The following is a 16,846-nucleotide window of genomic DNA, read 5'->3' as shown; positions in this document are numbered from 1 at the left end:
GGGTCTCACCATGTTGGCCAGGCTGATCTCGAACTCCTAACCTCATGATTCACCTGCCTCGGCCTCCCAAAGTGCTGGGATTACAGGCGTGAGCCACCGTGCCCGGCCGCTAATTATTTTCTCAAGCAGTAGATAAAATTTTTTTTTCCCTAAACTGTTTATCTTTAGGTATGCTAGCTTACTAGGACTCCAGATGGCCTGGGAGCTTCAGGACCCTTTGCCAATTATCAGAGTTAGACAAGGCCTGCTCAAAACCAGAGCAAACCAGAACCAGTTGCCTTTAGATCAGGGATCCCCAACCCCTGGGCCATGGACCAGTACCAGGCCGTGGCCTGTTAGGAGCTAGGCCACACAACAGAAGGTGAGCAGCGGGTGAGTGAGCAAAGCTTTACCTGTATTGACAGCCACTTCCCATCACTCACATTACTACCTGAGCTCTGCCTTCTGTCAGATCAAAGGCAGCATTAGATTATCATAGGAGCGTGAACCCTATTGTGAGCTGTGCACACAAGGGATCTAGGTTGCATGCACCTTATGAGAATCTGGAAGATCTGTCACTGTCTCCCATCACCCCCAGATGGGATCATCTAGTTGCAGGAAAACAAGCTCAGGGCTCCCACTGACTCTACATTATGACGAGTTGTACATACATCATTATATATTACAATGTAATAATAATATTTAAGTGCACAATAAATGTAATGTACTTAAATCACCCCAAAACCATCCCCACTCCAGTACATGGAGAAATTATCTTCTAAGAAACTAGTCCCTGTGCCGAAAAGGTTGGGAACTGCTGGTTTAGATCTTTGACACCTTATTGTAAGATGAAAATCCTCACCCATAGAAGAAAGTCATGGCAGCTTTTTAGTTGTTGTTGTTGTTGTTGTTGTTGTTGTTGTTTTTTAAGACGGAATCTAGCTTTGTTGCCAGGCTGGAGTGCAGTGACACGATCTCAGCTCACTGCAACCTCTGCCTCCTGGGTTCAAGCGATTCTCCTGCCTCAGCCTCCTGAGTAGCTGGGATTACAGGTATGTGCCACCACGCCCAGCTAATTTTTTTTTTTTTTTTTTTAACAGAGACGGGGTTTCAATATGTTACCCAGGATGGTCTCGATCTCCTGACCTCATGATCTGCCTACCTCGGCCTCCCAAAGTGCTGGGATTACAGGCGTGAGCCACTGCACCCGGTCCATTGTTTTGTTTTGAGATGGAGTTTCCCTCTTGCTGCCCAGGCTGGAGTGCAGTGGTGCTATCTCAGCTCACTGCAACCTCTGCCTCCTAGGTTTGAACGATTCTCCTGCCTCAGCCTCCCGAGTAGCTGGGATTACAGGCATGTGCCACCATGCCTGGCTAATTTCGTATTTTTAGTAGAGACGGGGTTTCTCCATATTGGTCAGGCTGGTCTTGAACTCCCGACCTCAGGTGATCCACCCGTCTCGGCCTCCCAAAGTGCTGGGATTACAGGCATGAACCACCACACCCGGCCAGCCTTTGGAACATGTGTGGTATAAAGAGACATGTTTATGATTTGTGCCTGCACATCTGAAGTTCCTTTCTGCCCATATTACAAATGTCCCCATCCCGTATCTGGCTGCTTAAAATTCCCCGGCTTCCCACAGCTCTAGGAGGAGGAAGTGTCTTTGGAGCAAGAGCTGACTCTGACCCCTTCTTCTCTGGCCAGAAAATAAGTCCTGTTTTGCCTTTTTTTTTGTTCCATTAGGTATTCTTTCTTTGTGACTCATATAAACTAGAGAAAGAACTCAGTTTACCAGGTACACTTGTATTTCATACAAATATGGGAAATCTTTATATTTTCAAAGTCTAATGCCTTGGCTTTTGATTGGAGCATTTAATTCATTAATATTTAAAGTCTTGAAGGAGAGAGCATTTCCACACTGCACAGAGGACACAGAAGGGCAAGTTGAGCTCCTTCATCCCTAAATCCTTCAATGCCCCTGCCCCATCACCAGGTGCTGATCCCACTTGTAACTGGCAAAGGGGTCTGGCTGCTCGCCGCTTGTGGAAAGAAGTCAAAATAATAACAAGTTGTGATAGGAGGGAGCGAGATTTCTTTATTATCTGTCCTAGCAGGGGAAGAACGGAAAGCAATTCCACTGCAATTTGTGGAGGCAACGCAGGAGTTTTTTGTTTTTTTTTTTTTTTTTGAGACGGAGTCTCGCTGTGTCGCCCAGGCTGGAGTGCAGTGGCCGGATCTCAGCTCACTGCAAGCTCTGCCTCCCGGGTTTTTACGCCATTCTCCTGCCTCAGCCTCCTGAGTAGCCGGGACTACAGGCGCCCGCCACCTCGCCCGGCTAGTTTTTTTGTATTTTTTAGTAGAGACGGGGTTTCACCGTGTTAGCCAGGATGGTCTCGAACTCCTGACCTCGTGATCCGCCCGTCTCGGCCTCCCAAAGTGCTGGGATTACAGGCTTGAGCCACCGCGCCCGGCAGGAGTTTTTAAAGAAAGAGTTTGGAATGCAGAAGAGGCAAGGGGGGCTAGAGGTACCAGGTGGCGTGACTTGCTCTGGTTGCCCCTCTTGAATTATTGTCCCATTTGGTGAAGGGACTACTTCAAATTAGTCGCAGTCAATCTTGTAGTCACTCTTCAGCTGGGTGTGGTTTCCGTCTTTGAAGTATTCTTTTGTTGGAGAGAGAATTCCAGAGGTGCCTGGTCCCTATCAGGATCCAACCCCTGAAGCTTCTAAGGAAATATATGACCAAATAAGAGAGCATGGTGTGTGCTTAATAAGTGTTTAGGTAAATAAATGTGCATAGGCCAGGCGTGGTGGCTCACGAGGCCTGTAATCCTAACATTTTGGGAGGCCGAGGCGGGCGGATTGCTTGAGCTCAGGAGTTCTCGACCAGCCTGGGCAACACGGTGAAACCCTGTCTCTGTTAAAATACAAAAAATATAGCCGGGCATGGCGGCGTGCACCTGTAGTCCCAGCTACTTGGGAGGCTGAGGCAGAAGTGTTTGAACCCAGGAGGCAGAGATTGCAGTGAGCCGAGATCGTGCCACTGCACTCTGTCCTAGGTGACAGAGTGAGACTCCGTCTCCAAAAAAATAAAGATAAATGTGCATAAGGCATGGCAGTATAGTATGGGAAAGGAAAGAGAGTGGAGGTTCACAGCGCATTCTGAAGCTGTATTTTAGATGAGAGGTAACATCTATCCGGTTTATCTTGAAGTTATTATCTTGGGATCGGGAAGGGAAAGAGGAAAAGGGAAAGAAGAAGAAGACAAAAAAGGTTTAAAACGTGGTTGGAGACTCAGCTGCTAAGCTGCTGGTTACACCCTCTGGCACTCAATTTCAGGAGTCAGAATCTGGCTTCTAAGCTTGGGAATATGTTTAACCTCCTGAAAGGGGGTTTCCTGCTGAACTGTGGCTATCTGAACTAATTCAGGTTGTTTTTTTTTCCCTTCTTCTGATTCCTTTATAGAAAATTGCTGCCATATAATTCCAGATTTTCCATTCATTTAACTATTTCATTGTTGATGTGTTTTTATTTTCTGGTCTGAGAATGAGTAGATTGAGAGATAAGGTGGGAGAAAGGCTTGACCATGGAGTCAGCAGCCTCATCCTAAATTCCTGATCCCTGGAGGACACCAAGCCTTCCCTCCTGCTTCATTGTGGTTTGTGTGGTCTGGGCTCCCTACTGCTCAGAGGCCAGGGGATGGCTCCACTGGGCAGTGAGTCTTGAATTCCCAGCACACACTTGAGGGTCCCCGTCCAGGAAGGAGGAGCAGGAAGAGCGCATTGAGTACAGGCAGGAAATTCCGCTTAAATGCAAATATCCCGTGGGAGGGGTCAGGTCACAGCGCAGGGAGGAAGCCCACCCTATCAAGGGCTGCGTCTGGAACCGCTTCCTCCGGCTCCACTCAGCTGTGTAAGATCGCTTCTTCTGTCAATCAGTTCCCGGGGTGGGGGGGGGGGGGGGGCGGAACTTGGAGCTCTACCCAATCAGTGTTGGGGTCGAGTTCGTGGGAACTGCCAATCAGGCGCGCTGCCGGGAGGAGGGTGGAGCTTTCTCCACCCCTCTGAGCTCCTGCTCCCGGCTCTGCAGCTGAGAGACGCCCAGGCAGTTCAGTGGCAGGCTCTGTCACACTGAGTCGTATGCTGGCAGCGGGGAGCCTTGGGGAGAACCCGGGACACCGCGGAAGCCGGGAAATGGTGAGTGTGCGGGGCCCGGCGTCCTGAGGCAGGGCGAAAGGCTGGTTGGAACCAGTCAAAACCGGCTGTGGCGGGACTCGGGCGTCCCCGTGGTGACTGCGGGGTCTGCGGACCCGAGTTCCCCTGGCACAGCCTGCCCTTGTTCCCCTCGGCCGCGGGGTTGGGGGTGGGGCTGGGCCGGCAGCCGGGACCCCGGGCGTCCTGTCCCGTTTCTGCGCGACGACTACGGTTCCTGGCTCCGGCGCCCTCTCTGGGGCAGCTCCGCGCCCGCAGCCCTGCGTTTCCCCGGATTGTGCGGCTGTAACTGGCACAGGTTCGCGGTCCGAGTCACTGCACCGAGACTCCAAGGGTTGCAGCAGAAACAGTTTAATAGAGGAGTGGGGAGAAGACCCCAGATCCGCCTCCGTGAGAGGTTTGGGGATGGGGGTGTTTAGGGGTCTGGACAGGGACGGCTGAGGTGTGGGGTCGCTGGTTGGTGGGGAAGTGACGGGCGAATCCTGGGATGGGAGGTGAAGAAACCTCATTCTCCCGCTGAGTGGGTTCCCTCGTGGGGTTTTCAGCCTGCTTGGCGCCAGCCTTTCCGCTGGAATTCAAGATCTGAGAAAGAACTTGGGCGAATCGAGCAGATTCATCCCAATAATCTCTCCAAGATCTTATCCCCAGGCACAGTGGGGAAGCAGGCGGTCAGCGTCTTCTGTGACCTGACTCTCAGGGAGGCGGCCCCGAGAGGCAGTGGGGCTGAGGGTGCCTGGTTAGTATCTAACTGCAATCAGAATCCAGATTCTTGCGTGGGGTTTGTGCATGGGAGGAGCTGTGGTCTGCGGGTTCCCCAGTCCCTTCTTTTCTTCCCAGAGTGACTGATTCCTCTTCGAGTGTTTCAGAGATGAGGGTAGCAGGGTCTCAAATCCACTACCCTATTTCCTCATTCTAACTCCTCCTAGAGGTGGTAGTAACTCCCTTAGTTTACAGAGCCTTTACCCAGGCTAACTTTCCCTCCTCAACTCACAGCAACATCATGAACTCCTCCCTCCGCCCCACCCGAGCTAAATTTCAGAGTCCCAGTGTTTTAATTTTCATTTTGTTTTCAGAGAGCAATGTCTGGCATTTTTTTTTTCTTTTTTTCTTTTTTTTTTTTTGAGACGGAGTCTTGCTCTGTCGCCCAGGCTGGGGTGCAGTGGCCGGATCTCAGCTCACTGCAAGCTCCGCTTCCCGGGTTCCCGCCATTCTCCTGCCTCAGCCTCCCGAGTAGCTGGGACTACAGGCGCCGCCACCTCGCCCGGCTAGTTTTTTGTATTTTTTGGTAGAGACGGGGTTTCACCATGTTAGCCAGGATGGTCTCGATCTCCTGACCTCGCGATCCGCCCGTCTCAGCCTCCCAAAGTGCTGGCATTACAGGCTTGAGCCACCGCGCCCGGCCCATTTTTTTTTTTTAGACGGAGTCTTGCTCTGTTGCCCAGGCTGGAGTGCAGTGTCGCGATCTTGGCTCACTGCAAGCTCCGCCTCCCGGGTTCACGCCATTCTCCTGCCTCAGCCTCCCAAGTAGCTGGAACTACAGGCGCCTGCCACCATGCCCAGCTAATTTTTTGTATTTTTAGTAGAGACTAGGTTTCACCATGTTGGCCAGGCTCATCTCGAACTCATTACCTCAGGTGATCCGCCCGCCTCAGCCTCCCAAAGTGCTGGGATTACAGGCGTGACTACCTCGCCCGGCCGGCTTCTTAAAAGATTTGTGTTCCTGAACATTTCACATGTGAGAAAGCAGAGAATAACCTGACACTTATTTTGTTTGTAAACAACAAACAAAAAACCTTTGTGCCTCTCCTTCTTTTCTTTCCCCTGGGTGCGGATACCTTCCCAACATTGAGAGTCCCCTTTGGAAACTTTACGGAGTGATGTGTTCTCAGCCCACTCTCTGTCTTTTCCTGGTTCTGTTTCAGAACTGCCTGGGGTTGACCCAAGAGACACACAGCTGCCCTGTCTCTGGGAAGGTCTAGTGAATATCAGCCCCTGGGTCATTTCTCCCAGTGAGCAGCCTGAGGGGGTGGGGCCTCACAGAAAACAGCTGGATGCCTGGGTGGGATGGGAGGAATCTTCTGGTATATCATTTCTATAAAAAGCTAACCCTTGGGACAATCACCTTTTCCCTCCCCAACCCCAGTTTCCATTCCTTGGGGACACAGGCTGGTCAGCCAATTGAATGATCATATTTGGGGGAGAAGACAGAAATGATTTCTTCCTTCCTGACTCTCAGACTAGTGAAGAGAGAAAACAATATGTAAGCACTGGAGAACCCACTCATTCCGATTGTGCAAGAACCTCCTATTCAGGTCATGTGTACATGAGCCTGAAAAGCACACAGTGCAGTATCTCATGGGGTGGTGGCGGGTGATCACTTTACTGAGCAGATGGGGGTGACTAATGTCCCAGGAGATAGGATGACCTTACCTGACACCTGAATTAGACTTGTTTGTGTTCCAATCAGCACTGCTCATCTCTGAGGTTGTCACATTGAAAAGAGGTATTCACTCTTTTCAGCTTCAGTGTTTTATTAACTATAAGATGCATCCTGTTGCCGGGCGCGGTGGCTCAAGCCTGTAATCCCAGCACTTTGGGAGGCCGAGGCAGGCGGATCACGAGGTCAGGAGGTCGAGACCATCCTGGCTAACCTGGTGAAACCCCGTCTCTACTAAAAAATACAAAAAAACTGGCCGGGCGAGGTGGCAGCACCTGTAGTCCCAGCTACTCGGGAGGCTGAGGCAGGAGAATGGCGTGAACCCGGGAGGCGGAGCTTGCAGTGAGCTGAGATCCCGCCACTGCCCTCCAGCCTGGGCAACAGAGGGAGACTCCGTCTCAAAAAAAAAAAAAAAAAAAAGATGCATCCTGTCATTAGATTGATAGAGAAAATAAAGTATTTCCACAGAGGCCAGAAATAGTTGGATTTCAGAAAACAGGTTATATGTGTAGTCATCTGTTCCTTGTTGTTTTTTTTTTTTGAGATGGAGCCTCTCACTGTCTCCCAGGCTGGAATTCAGTGGAACGATCTCGGCTCACTGCAATGTCTGCCTTCTGGATTCAAACAATCCTCCCACCTCAGCCTCCCAAGTAGCTGGGATTACAGTCCTGCACAACCACGCCTGGCTAATTTTTTTTTTGTATTTTTAGTAGAGACGGGGTTTCACCATGTTGGCCAGGCTGGTCTCGAACTCCTGACCTCAAGTGATCTGCCACCTCAGCCTCCAATTTTTGTTTAAAAAAACAACAAGAGCAACAACAAAAACCCTTCATTTAATTTTTTTTTCCCCCAGAGCCTGTCAGGTAAGTTTCTCCGATTATTTCAAATGGAATTTCAGGACTTAGCAGTGATAGTATGATGAAGGAAAAATGTTTGGTCGTGCTTTCTTTATGGCTGCAGAAAAAGTGAACACATATTAACAGAAAATGTGGTAGTTGTTTGATTGAATTATAAAGATTTACCAAAACTTTAGTTTCTTTCCTTTTTAGGGTGGGGAATTTAGGACAGTGGATAACTGTTCTGTTCCTGTTATGTATCCTTGACAGATTAATGCTAAATTCTGCGGCATAGGACTTTCCAACAGCTAAAGAACTCAAATATTATTAATTTACTAAATGCCTTATGAAAGTAGTAACTAAATGGTATTTGTTGTCTGAAATGGATAGATACTTGTGCTTTTCCTATTTAACTTTATTTTTTATTTTTTTGAGACAGAGTTTCACTCTTTTTTTTTTTTTTTTTTTGAGACGGAGTCTTGCTCTGTTGCCCAGGCTGGAGTGCAGTGGCCTGATCTCAGCTCACTGCAAGCTCCGCCTCCCGGGTTTACACCATTCTCCTGCCTCAGCCTCCCGAGTAGCTGGGACTACAGGCGCCCGCCACTTCGCCCGGCTAGTTTTTTTTTGTATTTTTTAGTAGAGACGGGGTTTCACCATATTAGCCAGTATGGTCTCGATCTCCTGACCTCGTGATCCGCCCGTCTCGGCCTCCCAAAGTGCTGGGATTACAGGCTTGAGCCACCGCGCCCAGCTGGAGTTTCACTCTTGTTGTCCAGGCCGGAGTTCAATGGCGTGATCTCGGCTTACCACTACCTCTGCCTCCTGGTTTCAAGTGATTCTCCTGCCTCAGCCTCCCAAGTAGCTGGGATTATAGGCATGCACCACCACGCCCGGCTAATTTTGTATTTTTAGTAGAGACGGGGTTTCTCCATGTTGATCAGGTTGGTATCGAACTCCCAACCTCAAATGATCCTCCCACCTTGGCCTCCCAAAGTGCTGGGATTACAGGCATGAGCCACCACTCCCAGCCTACCTTTATTTTTTATTTATGTATTTTTTTGAGATGGAATCTTGCTTTGGTGCCTAGGCTGGAGTGTAATGGCACAATCTTGGCTTACTGCAAGCATCATCTCCCAGATTCAAGTGATTCTCGTGCCTCAGGCTGCTGATTAGCTGAGATTACAGGCGCCCACCACCATGGGCGTGGTGGCCCACACCTGTAGTCCCAGCTAACTTGGGAGGCTGAGTCAGGAGAATCACTTGAACCTGGAAAGTGTAGGTTACAGTGAGCCAAGATCGTGCCACTGCACTCCAGTCTGGGTGACAGAGTGAGACTTCATCTCTAAATAAATAAATACTAAACTAAACTAACTAATAAATAAATACTAACTAAACCAAGTAACTATCCATGTAAGGCATGGGAGGGAAGTGAATGGTCTTGAGTGGGGTGGAGAGGCCTGAGGCCGGTGACTCCCAGTTGAGGCCAATCTTGAGCCTGTAATGGGAGGTTATTGAAGGCCCACTTAAACTGGTTCTTCCTGGAAGCCTCCCCCGCAGGTGTCCCAACCTGATCAGTCCAGCCATGGGAGGAGGCTTTTATACTGAGAGAAGCTACAGAGCATTAGAAAGCTGAGGCGGTTGGGGTGATTCCCTGTTTGAGGTTGTATTTCTTACTGTTGTGGGGCTGTTGCTAGACATTCTCAAGTAAAATAAATCTGGATTTAGCTAAGTGACTTCATTCTAAGGGGGAAAGCATCAAGTATAAGATCTGAGGCATCCCAGCCGGGCACAATGGCTCACAACAGTGAAACTGGGTCTCAAAAAAAAAAAAAAAAAAAAAAAAAAGATCTGTGGCATCTCTGAGGTTGGGCGGAAAAGTTCTTTTCTTGCTAAGGGAAGAGCAACCAAGATTAGAAGGAAGATGCGAAGGGGAGGGCAGGATGGAGGATGAGAATCAGATTTTTTTTTTTTTTTGAGATGAAGTCTCGAGAGCTCTGTTGCCCATGCTGGAGTGCGGTGGCATGATCTCGGCTCACTGCAACCTCCACCTCCTGGGTTTAAGTGATTCTCCTGCCTCAGCCTCCCAAATATCTGAGACTACAGGCGCATGCCACTACACATGGCTAATTTTTTGTGTTTTTGTAGAGATGAAGTTTCACCATGTTAGCCAGGATGGTCTCAATCTCCTGATCTCATGATCCACCCGCCTCGGCCTCCCAAAGGGCTGGGATTATAGGCGTGAGCCACCATGCCTGGCCGAGAATCAGATTTTAGATCAGAGAATGTTTTACTCTGACCTAAGTCTGTTCTTCAAATGGGTTATGAAGGAGGGATTTTATGCTGGCTCAGGCTGAGGATGGGTCAAAGTTCATAGTCCTGGAGCAAGGAGAGAAACTTTTCTTTAGTTGTATTTTGTTCAGTATGATCAGCGAAGACAAAACTGCTCAGCTAATCATAAGATAAACAATGGGAATTTGGAGGTTCTTTATCTGGCCGAGTTATAGTTTAGAAAAGCGGGGAGGGGCATAATCTATGTAAGCAAAGGGTGCTTTTGTTTTGTTTTGTTTTGTTTTGTTTTGTTTTGTTTTGTTTTGTGGCTGCTTGTCCAGAACACAAAGAACTGGGCTTGGGGAGTTGAGGTGATTTTCTGTCATCTTACTTATTTACCAGAGTTACAGGGCTTGGGTAAAATTCAGCATTCAAACCTAGCATTGGCTGATGAGCTATGCTCCCACTGCTGAGCATGTAACAAAATTCCAAGCTCCCCAAGAGAAGGTAAGAGTTAAGCAAATACTATACTTTTTCCATAAACAGTTTATGCACACTCAGCACCTGTTGTTAGTTATGTTGGTGGAGACCCTCTATAAATCCAGTGCCAGAGTACGTGAAGGATCGAACTTTGTTAACTGGCATCTGTAAATATATACAATCTCAGGACTCCTCTTCTTGCACAGTGAGTAGTAGGACTTTGTCATGACAGGAATTACAGACCCACTATAAAGTGGACATTAGGGATGATCCTGGCAATAAAATTCACTCATTTAAGTCATCAAAAAGAGACTTGTTCCTATTTGACTATTATTTATACAACAAAATTCAATTCTAGCATCAGAATTGCTGTGTTGGAGAAAGTGTGGACAGAGAATAAGGGTGGATTTACCATGTCATTGAATCATTGCTTAGAAACAATAGTATCATGCAAAGTTTATGAAGTGGGTGTAAATTTTTGGTACTGTCAGTCTCAACCTTCCTCCTTTGTACATATGGGATGTTTCAGGATTCAGTTGCCTTTGAGGATGTGGCTGTGAACTTCACCCGGGAAGAGTGGGCTTTGCTGGGTCCATCACAGAAGACTCTGTACAGAGATGTGATGTGGGAAACCATTAGGAACCTGAACTGTATAGGTAAAAATGACATTATGTCTTCACTTAGTCAATTAAAGACATTTTTTTCTTGGTCACCAATGCCGTTGAATGATTTGAAATATGAAAAGGGGATATAATTGACCCTTCAACAACACAGGATTAAGGGGTGCCGGGTCCCCAACCAGTTGTACATATTCCTGTAACTTTTTGTTTACCACAACTTACCCTTCAGTTGACTGGTCACAAAAACAATTGATTAACACATATTTTGTCTGTCACATGTATTGCATACTATATTCTCACAATAGTGTAAGCTAGAGAAAATAAATGTTAAGAAAATCATAAATACACAAAAATGTATTTACTGTGCATTAAGTTGAAATGGATCATCATAAATGTTTTCATCCTCATTATCTTCTCATTGAGTAGGCTGAGTAAGAGGAGAGATTGGTCTTGGTGTCCCAGGGGTAGCAGAGATTGAAGAAAATTTGTATATAAGTGGACTTGTGAGCCAGGTGTGGTGGCTCATGCCTGTAATCCCAGCACTTTGGGAGGCCAAGGCTGGCAGATCACCTGAGGTCGGGAGTTCGAAACCCACCTGAAACCCTGTCTCTACTAAAAATCCAAAAATTAGCTGGGCATGGTGGTGCACACCTGTAGTCCCAGCTACTTGGGAGGCTGAGGCAGGAGAATGGCTTGAACCTGGGAGGCAGAGATTGCAGTGAACGGAGATTGCACCACTGCACTCCAGCTTGGCGACAGAGCGAGACTCCATCTTAAAAATACAAAATAAGTGGACTTGTGAGGTACACACCTATGTTGTTCAAGTGTCAGCTATAATACAGTGAATAAATCATGCATGATTCCATTATACATAAAATCTTATAGTGTTTTTAGAATTTTATAATAATCTACAGTGTTTTTTCTGTATCCACCTTTTAGGAATGAAATGGGAAGACACAGACGTTGAAGATCAGCACAAAAATCCCAGGAGGAGCCTAAGGTAATTTGCACTCACAAGAGAAAGACATGTATCTGTGGAGCAATTCTTAGAATGACAGGAAATTATACAACTAGGCAAAGAAAATGAACAAGCCCAGTATAAATTTATTCCTAGAAAATTTTCTCCAGAAACATATACTTAAATGTGACATAGCTATTCAGTGTTTGCAAAAATAGTTCCCTTAGAAATAATATGAAGAATTTGGCCAGGCGCAGTGGCTCACACCTGTAATCCCAGCAGTTTGGGAGGCCAAGGTGGGCAATCACAAGGTCCAGAGATTGAGACCATCCTGGCCAACATGATGAAACCCTGTCTCTACTAAAAATACAAAAATTAGCTGGGCATGATGGTGCTTGCCTGTAGTCCCAGTTACTCAGGAGGCTGAGGCAGGAGAAATACTTGAACCTGGGAGGTGGAGGTTGCAGTGAGCCGAGATCGCACTGCTGCACTCCAGCCTGGCAACAGAGCGAGACCCGTCTCAAAAAAAAAAAAAAGAATTCCATGTGTTTACCATTGTCAAGAAAACAGCTGGGGTCTAGTTATCTTGTACAACATTCAGTCCTTTCACGTTCGAGCAGTGCATGAAGCCTACACGTTGCATGATGATGTAAAATGGAAATCCAGTACCTACTAATAAATATAAAGTCATTTATAAATAAACCTTTATTAATATACTTCTCATGTTTTACAGATGTCTTATCGTAGAGAGATTCAGTGAAAGTAACCAGATTCCAGGTAGTACTGTGAATGAAAAAACTCGTGGAGTAGATCCCTGTGAAAGCAGTGTGCATGGAGAAGTCATCATGGGTTGTTCATTCCTTAATTGCTACATCACATTTGATGCTGGACACAAACCAGATGAGTGTCAGGAATATGGAGAAAAGCCACATACACATAAACAATGTGGGACAACCTTCAATTATCACCACTCTTTTCAAACACAGGAAAGACCTCACACTGGAAAGAAACGCTATGATTGTAAGGAATGTGGGAAAACCTTCAGTTCTTCGGGAAACCTTCGAAGACACATAATAGTACATCGTGGAGGTGGACCTTATATATGTAAGTTGTGTGGAAAAGCCTTTTTTTGGCCTAGTTTATTTCGTATACATGAAAGAACTCACACTGGAGAGAAACCGTATGAATGTAAGCAGTGTTTTAAAGCCTTCCCTATTTACAGTTCCTATCTAAGACATGAAAGAACACACACTGGGGAGAAACCATATGAATGCAAGCACTGTTCTAAAGCCTTCCCTGATTACAGTTCCTATGTAAGACATGAAAGAACTCACACTGGAGAGAAACCTTATACATGTAAACAATGTGGAAGAGCCTTCCGTGTTTCCAGTTCCCTTCGAATACATGAAAGAACTCACACTGGAGAGAAACCCTATGAATGTCAGCAATGTGGGAAAGCATTTCATCATCTGGGAAGCTTTCAAAGACACATGATAAGGCACACTGGAGATGGACCTCATAAATGTAAGATATGTGGAAAAGGCTTTGATTGTCCTAGTTCACTGCAAAGTCATGAAAGAACTCACACTGGAGAGAAACCCTATGAATGCAAGCAGTGTGGAAAAGCATTATCTCATCGCTCAAGCTTTCGAAGTCACATGATAATGCACACTGGAGATGGACCTCATAAATGCAAGGTATGTGGGAAAGCCTTTGTTTATCCCAGTGTATTTCAAAGACATGAAAGGACTCATACTGGTGAGAAACCCTATGAATGTAAGGAATGTGGTAAAGCCTTCCGTATTTCTAGTTCCCTTCGAAGGCATGAAACAACTCATACTGGAGAGAAACCCTATAAATGTAAATGTGGGAAAGCCTTTATTGATTTCTATTCCTTTCAAAATCACAAAACAACTCACACTGGAGAGAAGCCATATGAGTGTAAGGAATGTGGGAAAGCATTCAGTTGTTTCACATACCTTTCTCAACATAAAAGGATCCACACAGCTGAAAAACCTTATGAGTGTAAAACATGTAAGAAAGCCTTCAGTCATTTTGGTAACTTAAAAGTCCATGAAAGGATTCACTCTGGAGAGAAACCGTATGAATGTAAGGAATGCAGGAAAGCATTCTCTTGGCTCACTTGCCTTCTACGACATGAAAGAATTCACACTGGAAAGAAATCTTATGAATGTCAACAATGTGGTAAAGCTTTCACTCGTTCCCGTTTCCTTCGAGGACATGAAAGGATTCACACTGGAGAGAAGATGCATGAATGTAAGGAATGTGGGAAAACACTGAGTTCTCTCAGTTCCTTGCATAGACATAAAAGGACTCACTGGAGAGATACTCTATAAATGTGGGAAAGGATTCATTAGTTTTATTTCATTTCAAAAATGTGAAATAAATCACATAGAAGATAAGCCTCAAGAATGAAAACACAGCCGGGCGCGGTGGCTCAAGCCTGTAATCCCAGCACTTTGGGAAGCCGAGATGGGCGGATCACGAGGTCAGGAGATTGAGACCTTCCTGGCTAACACAGTGAAACCCCGTCTCTACTAAAAAATACAAAAAACTAGCCGGGCGAGGTGGCGGGTGCCTGTAGTCCCAGCCACTTGGGAGGCTGAGGCAGGAGAATGGCGTGAACCCGGGAGGCGGAGCTTGCAGTGAGCTGAGATCTGGCCACTGCATTCCAGCCTGGGCAACAGAGCGAGACTCCTACTCAAAAAAAAAAAAAAAAAAAAAAAAGAATGAAAATACATGGTAAAGCCTTAAGATGTTTCTTTTGAATATGCTTATCCCCTAACTATTTGTAGGGGATTGGTGTGGTCCCAGACCCCCTAAGCGTACCTAAATCCACAGATGCTATGTCCCTTTTATAAAATGAGATTTGCATGTAACGTATCCACATCCTCCTGCATACTGTAAATCATGCCTAGATTATTTAATTTTTCACCAACCCAAAGCTTTTGTAAAAGTAAAAATAAAAAGTAGGTTACTAAAATACCTCATGTGTTGTAAAAGCTATGTAAATAGTCATTTTATTGTATTTTTTTAGAGAATCATGAAAATAATCTTATAATGTTGAGAACAGACCCAATCATCGCAGGCCTGCCTACATAGTACATGTCACCTAGAATGTTACAATTTCTTTTTTTCTTTTTTTTAAGACAGAGTTTCACTCTTGTTGCCCAGGCTGGAGGGCAATGGCACAATCTCAGCTCACTGCATCCTCTGCCTCCTGGGTTCAAGCAGTTCTCCTGTCTCAGCCTCCCAAGTAGCTGGGATTACAGGTGCATGCCACCTCGCCTGACTAATTTTTTTTTTTTTTTTGTATTTTTAGTAGAGACAGGGTTTCATCATATTGTTCAGGCTGGTCTCGAACTCCTGACCTCAGGTGATCTACCTGCCTCGGTCTCCCAAAGTGCTGGGATTGCAGGCATGAGCCTGTAATCTACAGTTTCTTTTTTTCAGCAATCATAGATTGCTTTTATTTAATGACCTGGAATCGTGTGTTAACACTTAACGAAAATCCTGGTCCTTCTTCCTTGATAACCTAAGGATGATGATGATGATGATGATGATGATGATGATTACAGTATGGTGCCTAATGTGATTCACTGAGATGACTAGATGGGTGGCAGTGTAGATAAGCAGTGAGACATCAGGCTCGCTTGAATCTTGACAAGATGTCAGGATGATCATCTGTGTTAGATGAACCAGGTTCTGATTGCAGATGCTGAGTTTGGAAGAGACTAAATAATACTAATGTCAGGATCTGTTCAGCATGAGGGCTGAAGATGTGTACACATTGAAAGATCTGTCTTCATATTTGCAGATATTTAGTTAGAAACATTGTAGGAAGTTGGTTATTTTTCTTTAAATATCCTTGCAGTGTTTGTTGGCATGTTATCCCTCGGGTGACACAAAGGCTTTCTTCCATTGAAGGATCTTACTTGAGGATGGCAATCTTTATTTTATTTTTTTAATTTTTATTTATTTATTTATTTTTTGTGCTGGAGTTTCATTCTTATCGCCCAGTCTGGAGTGCAGTGGCGCAATCTCGACTCACTGCAACCTCCACCTCCCAGGTTCAACCGATTCTCCTGCCTCAGCCTCCAGAGTAGCTGGGATTACAGGCATCCACCACCATGCCTAGGAAATTTTTATTTTTATTTTTTATTTTTATTTTTTTATTTTATTTATTTATTTATTTTTTTTGAGACGGAGTCTCGCTCTGTCACCCAGGCTGGAGTGCAGTGGCCAGATCTCAGCTCACTGCAAGCTCCGCCTCCCGGGTTCACGCCATTCTCCTGCCTCAGCCTCCCGAGTAGCTGGGACTACAGGCGCCTGCCACCTCGCCCGGCTAAGTTTTTGTATTTTTAGTAGAGACGGGGTTTCACTGTGTTACCCAGGATGGTCTCGATCTCCTGACCTCGTGATCCGCCCGTCTCGGCCTCCCAAAGTGCTGGGATTACAGGCTTGAGCCACCGCGCCCGGCCGGAAATTTTTATTTTTAGTAGAGATGGGGTTTCACTATGTTGGCCAGGCTGGTCTTGAACTCGTGACCTCAGGTGATCCACCCGCCTCAGCCTCCCAAAGTGCTGAGATTATAGGTATGAGCCACTGCGCCCTGTGAGGATTGTAATCTTTAATACTTTCACCTTGCAGAGGCTGTAGATGCCCCAAAAACTGCTGCAAATTTTTCAAGTGTCACATCTTTGATATTACCTCTTCTAAGTCTTCTGCATCATCATTATCATCATTATCTGTAGAGAATTTCAGTATATCTTCAAGTTCCTTGTTAGTAAGTGTTTATGCTCTCTTATGTGTGTTGGGATAGAAAGATTAAGGAAAGGAGAGATGAGAAGGTGGCTCAACAGTTGAGACAGGTTTATTGAGAGTAAACCTGAGAAGGGCTTCCAGCCGGCAGGGTCAGGTGCAAATTTTTCTTACAGCCTGAGGCTTTTTTTAAAGGGCCCAGTGGGGAAATGTGCTTTGAAACAAAATTTTATTACGGAGGAGTTAGGGAAGTCCTGGCTGTTCTGTTACGGTTAGG

General features: G+C 46.0%; 1 protein-coding gene across 3 annotated transcripts in view; it reads left to right on the top strand.

Annotated features, from left to right (window-relative positions):
- ZNF442 (zinc finger protein 442) overlaps positions 1–14,791 on the top strand; it is a 29,609-nt gene extending 14,818 nt beyond the window's left edge. Inside the window, exons 1-5 of one of the 3 annotated variants that reach the window (XM_074026027.1) lie at positions 4,069–4,173; positions 6,332–6,448; positions 10,739–10,865; positions 11,769–11,829; positions 12,521–14,791. In XM_074026027.1, coding sequence (XP_073882128.1) covers positions 6,371–6,448; positions 10,739–10,865; positions 11,769–11,829; positions 12,521–14,144 — 1,890 coding nt within the window. In that variant the 5' untranslated portion in view covers positions 4,069–4,173; positions 6,332–6,370 and the 3' untranslated portion in view covers positions 14,145–14,791. Of the gene's footprint in view, positions 1–4,022; positions 4,174–6,331; positions 6,449–10,738; positions 10,866–11,768; positions 11,830–12,520 lie in introns of those variants that run through there. The other 2 variants (XM_045379810.2, XM_074026026.1) reach the window with 2 other exon arrangements.
- The last annotated feature ends 2,055 nt before the right edge of the window (positions 14,792–16,846 follow it).

Source organism: Macaca fascicularis, chromosome 19 (genome assembly GCF_037993035.2).
Source record: "Macaca fascicularis isolate 582-1 chromosome 19, T2T-MFA8v1.1".
Taxonomy (NCBI): Eukaryota; Metazoa; Chordata; class Mammalia; order Primates; family Cercopithecidae; genus Macaca; species Macaca fascicularis.
The sequence above is the reverse complement of the archived record's forward strand: the minus strand, read 5'-3'. Positions and strand labels throughout refer to the sequence as shown.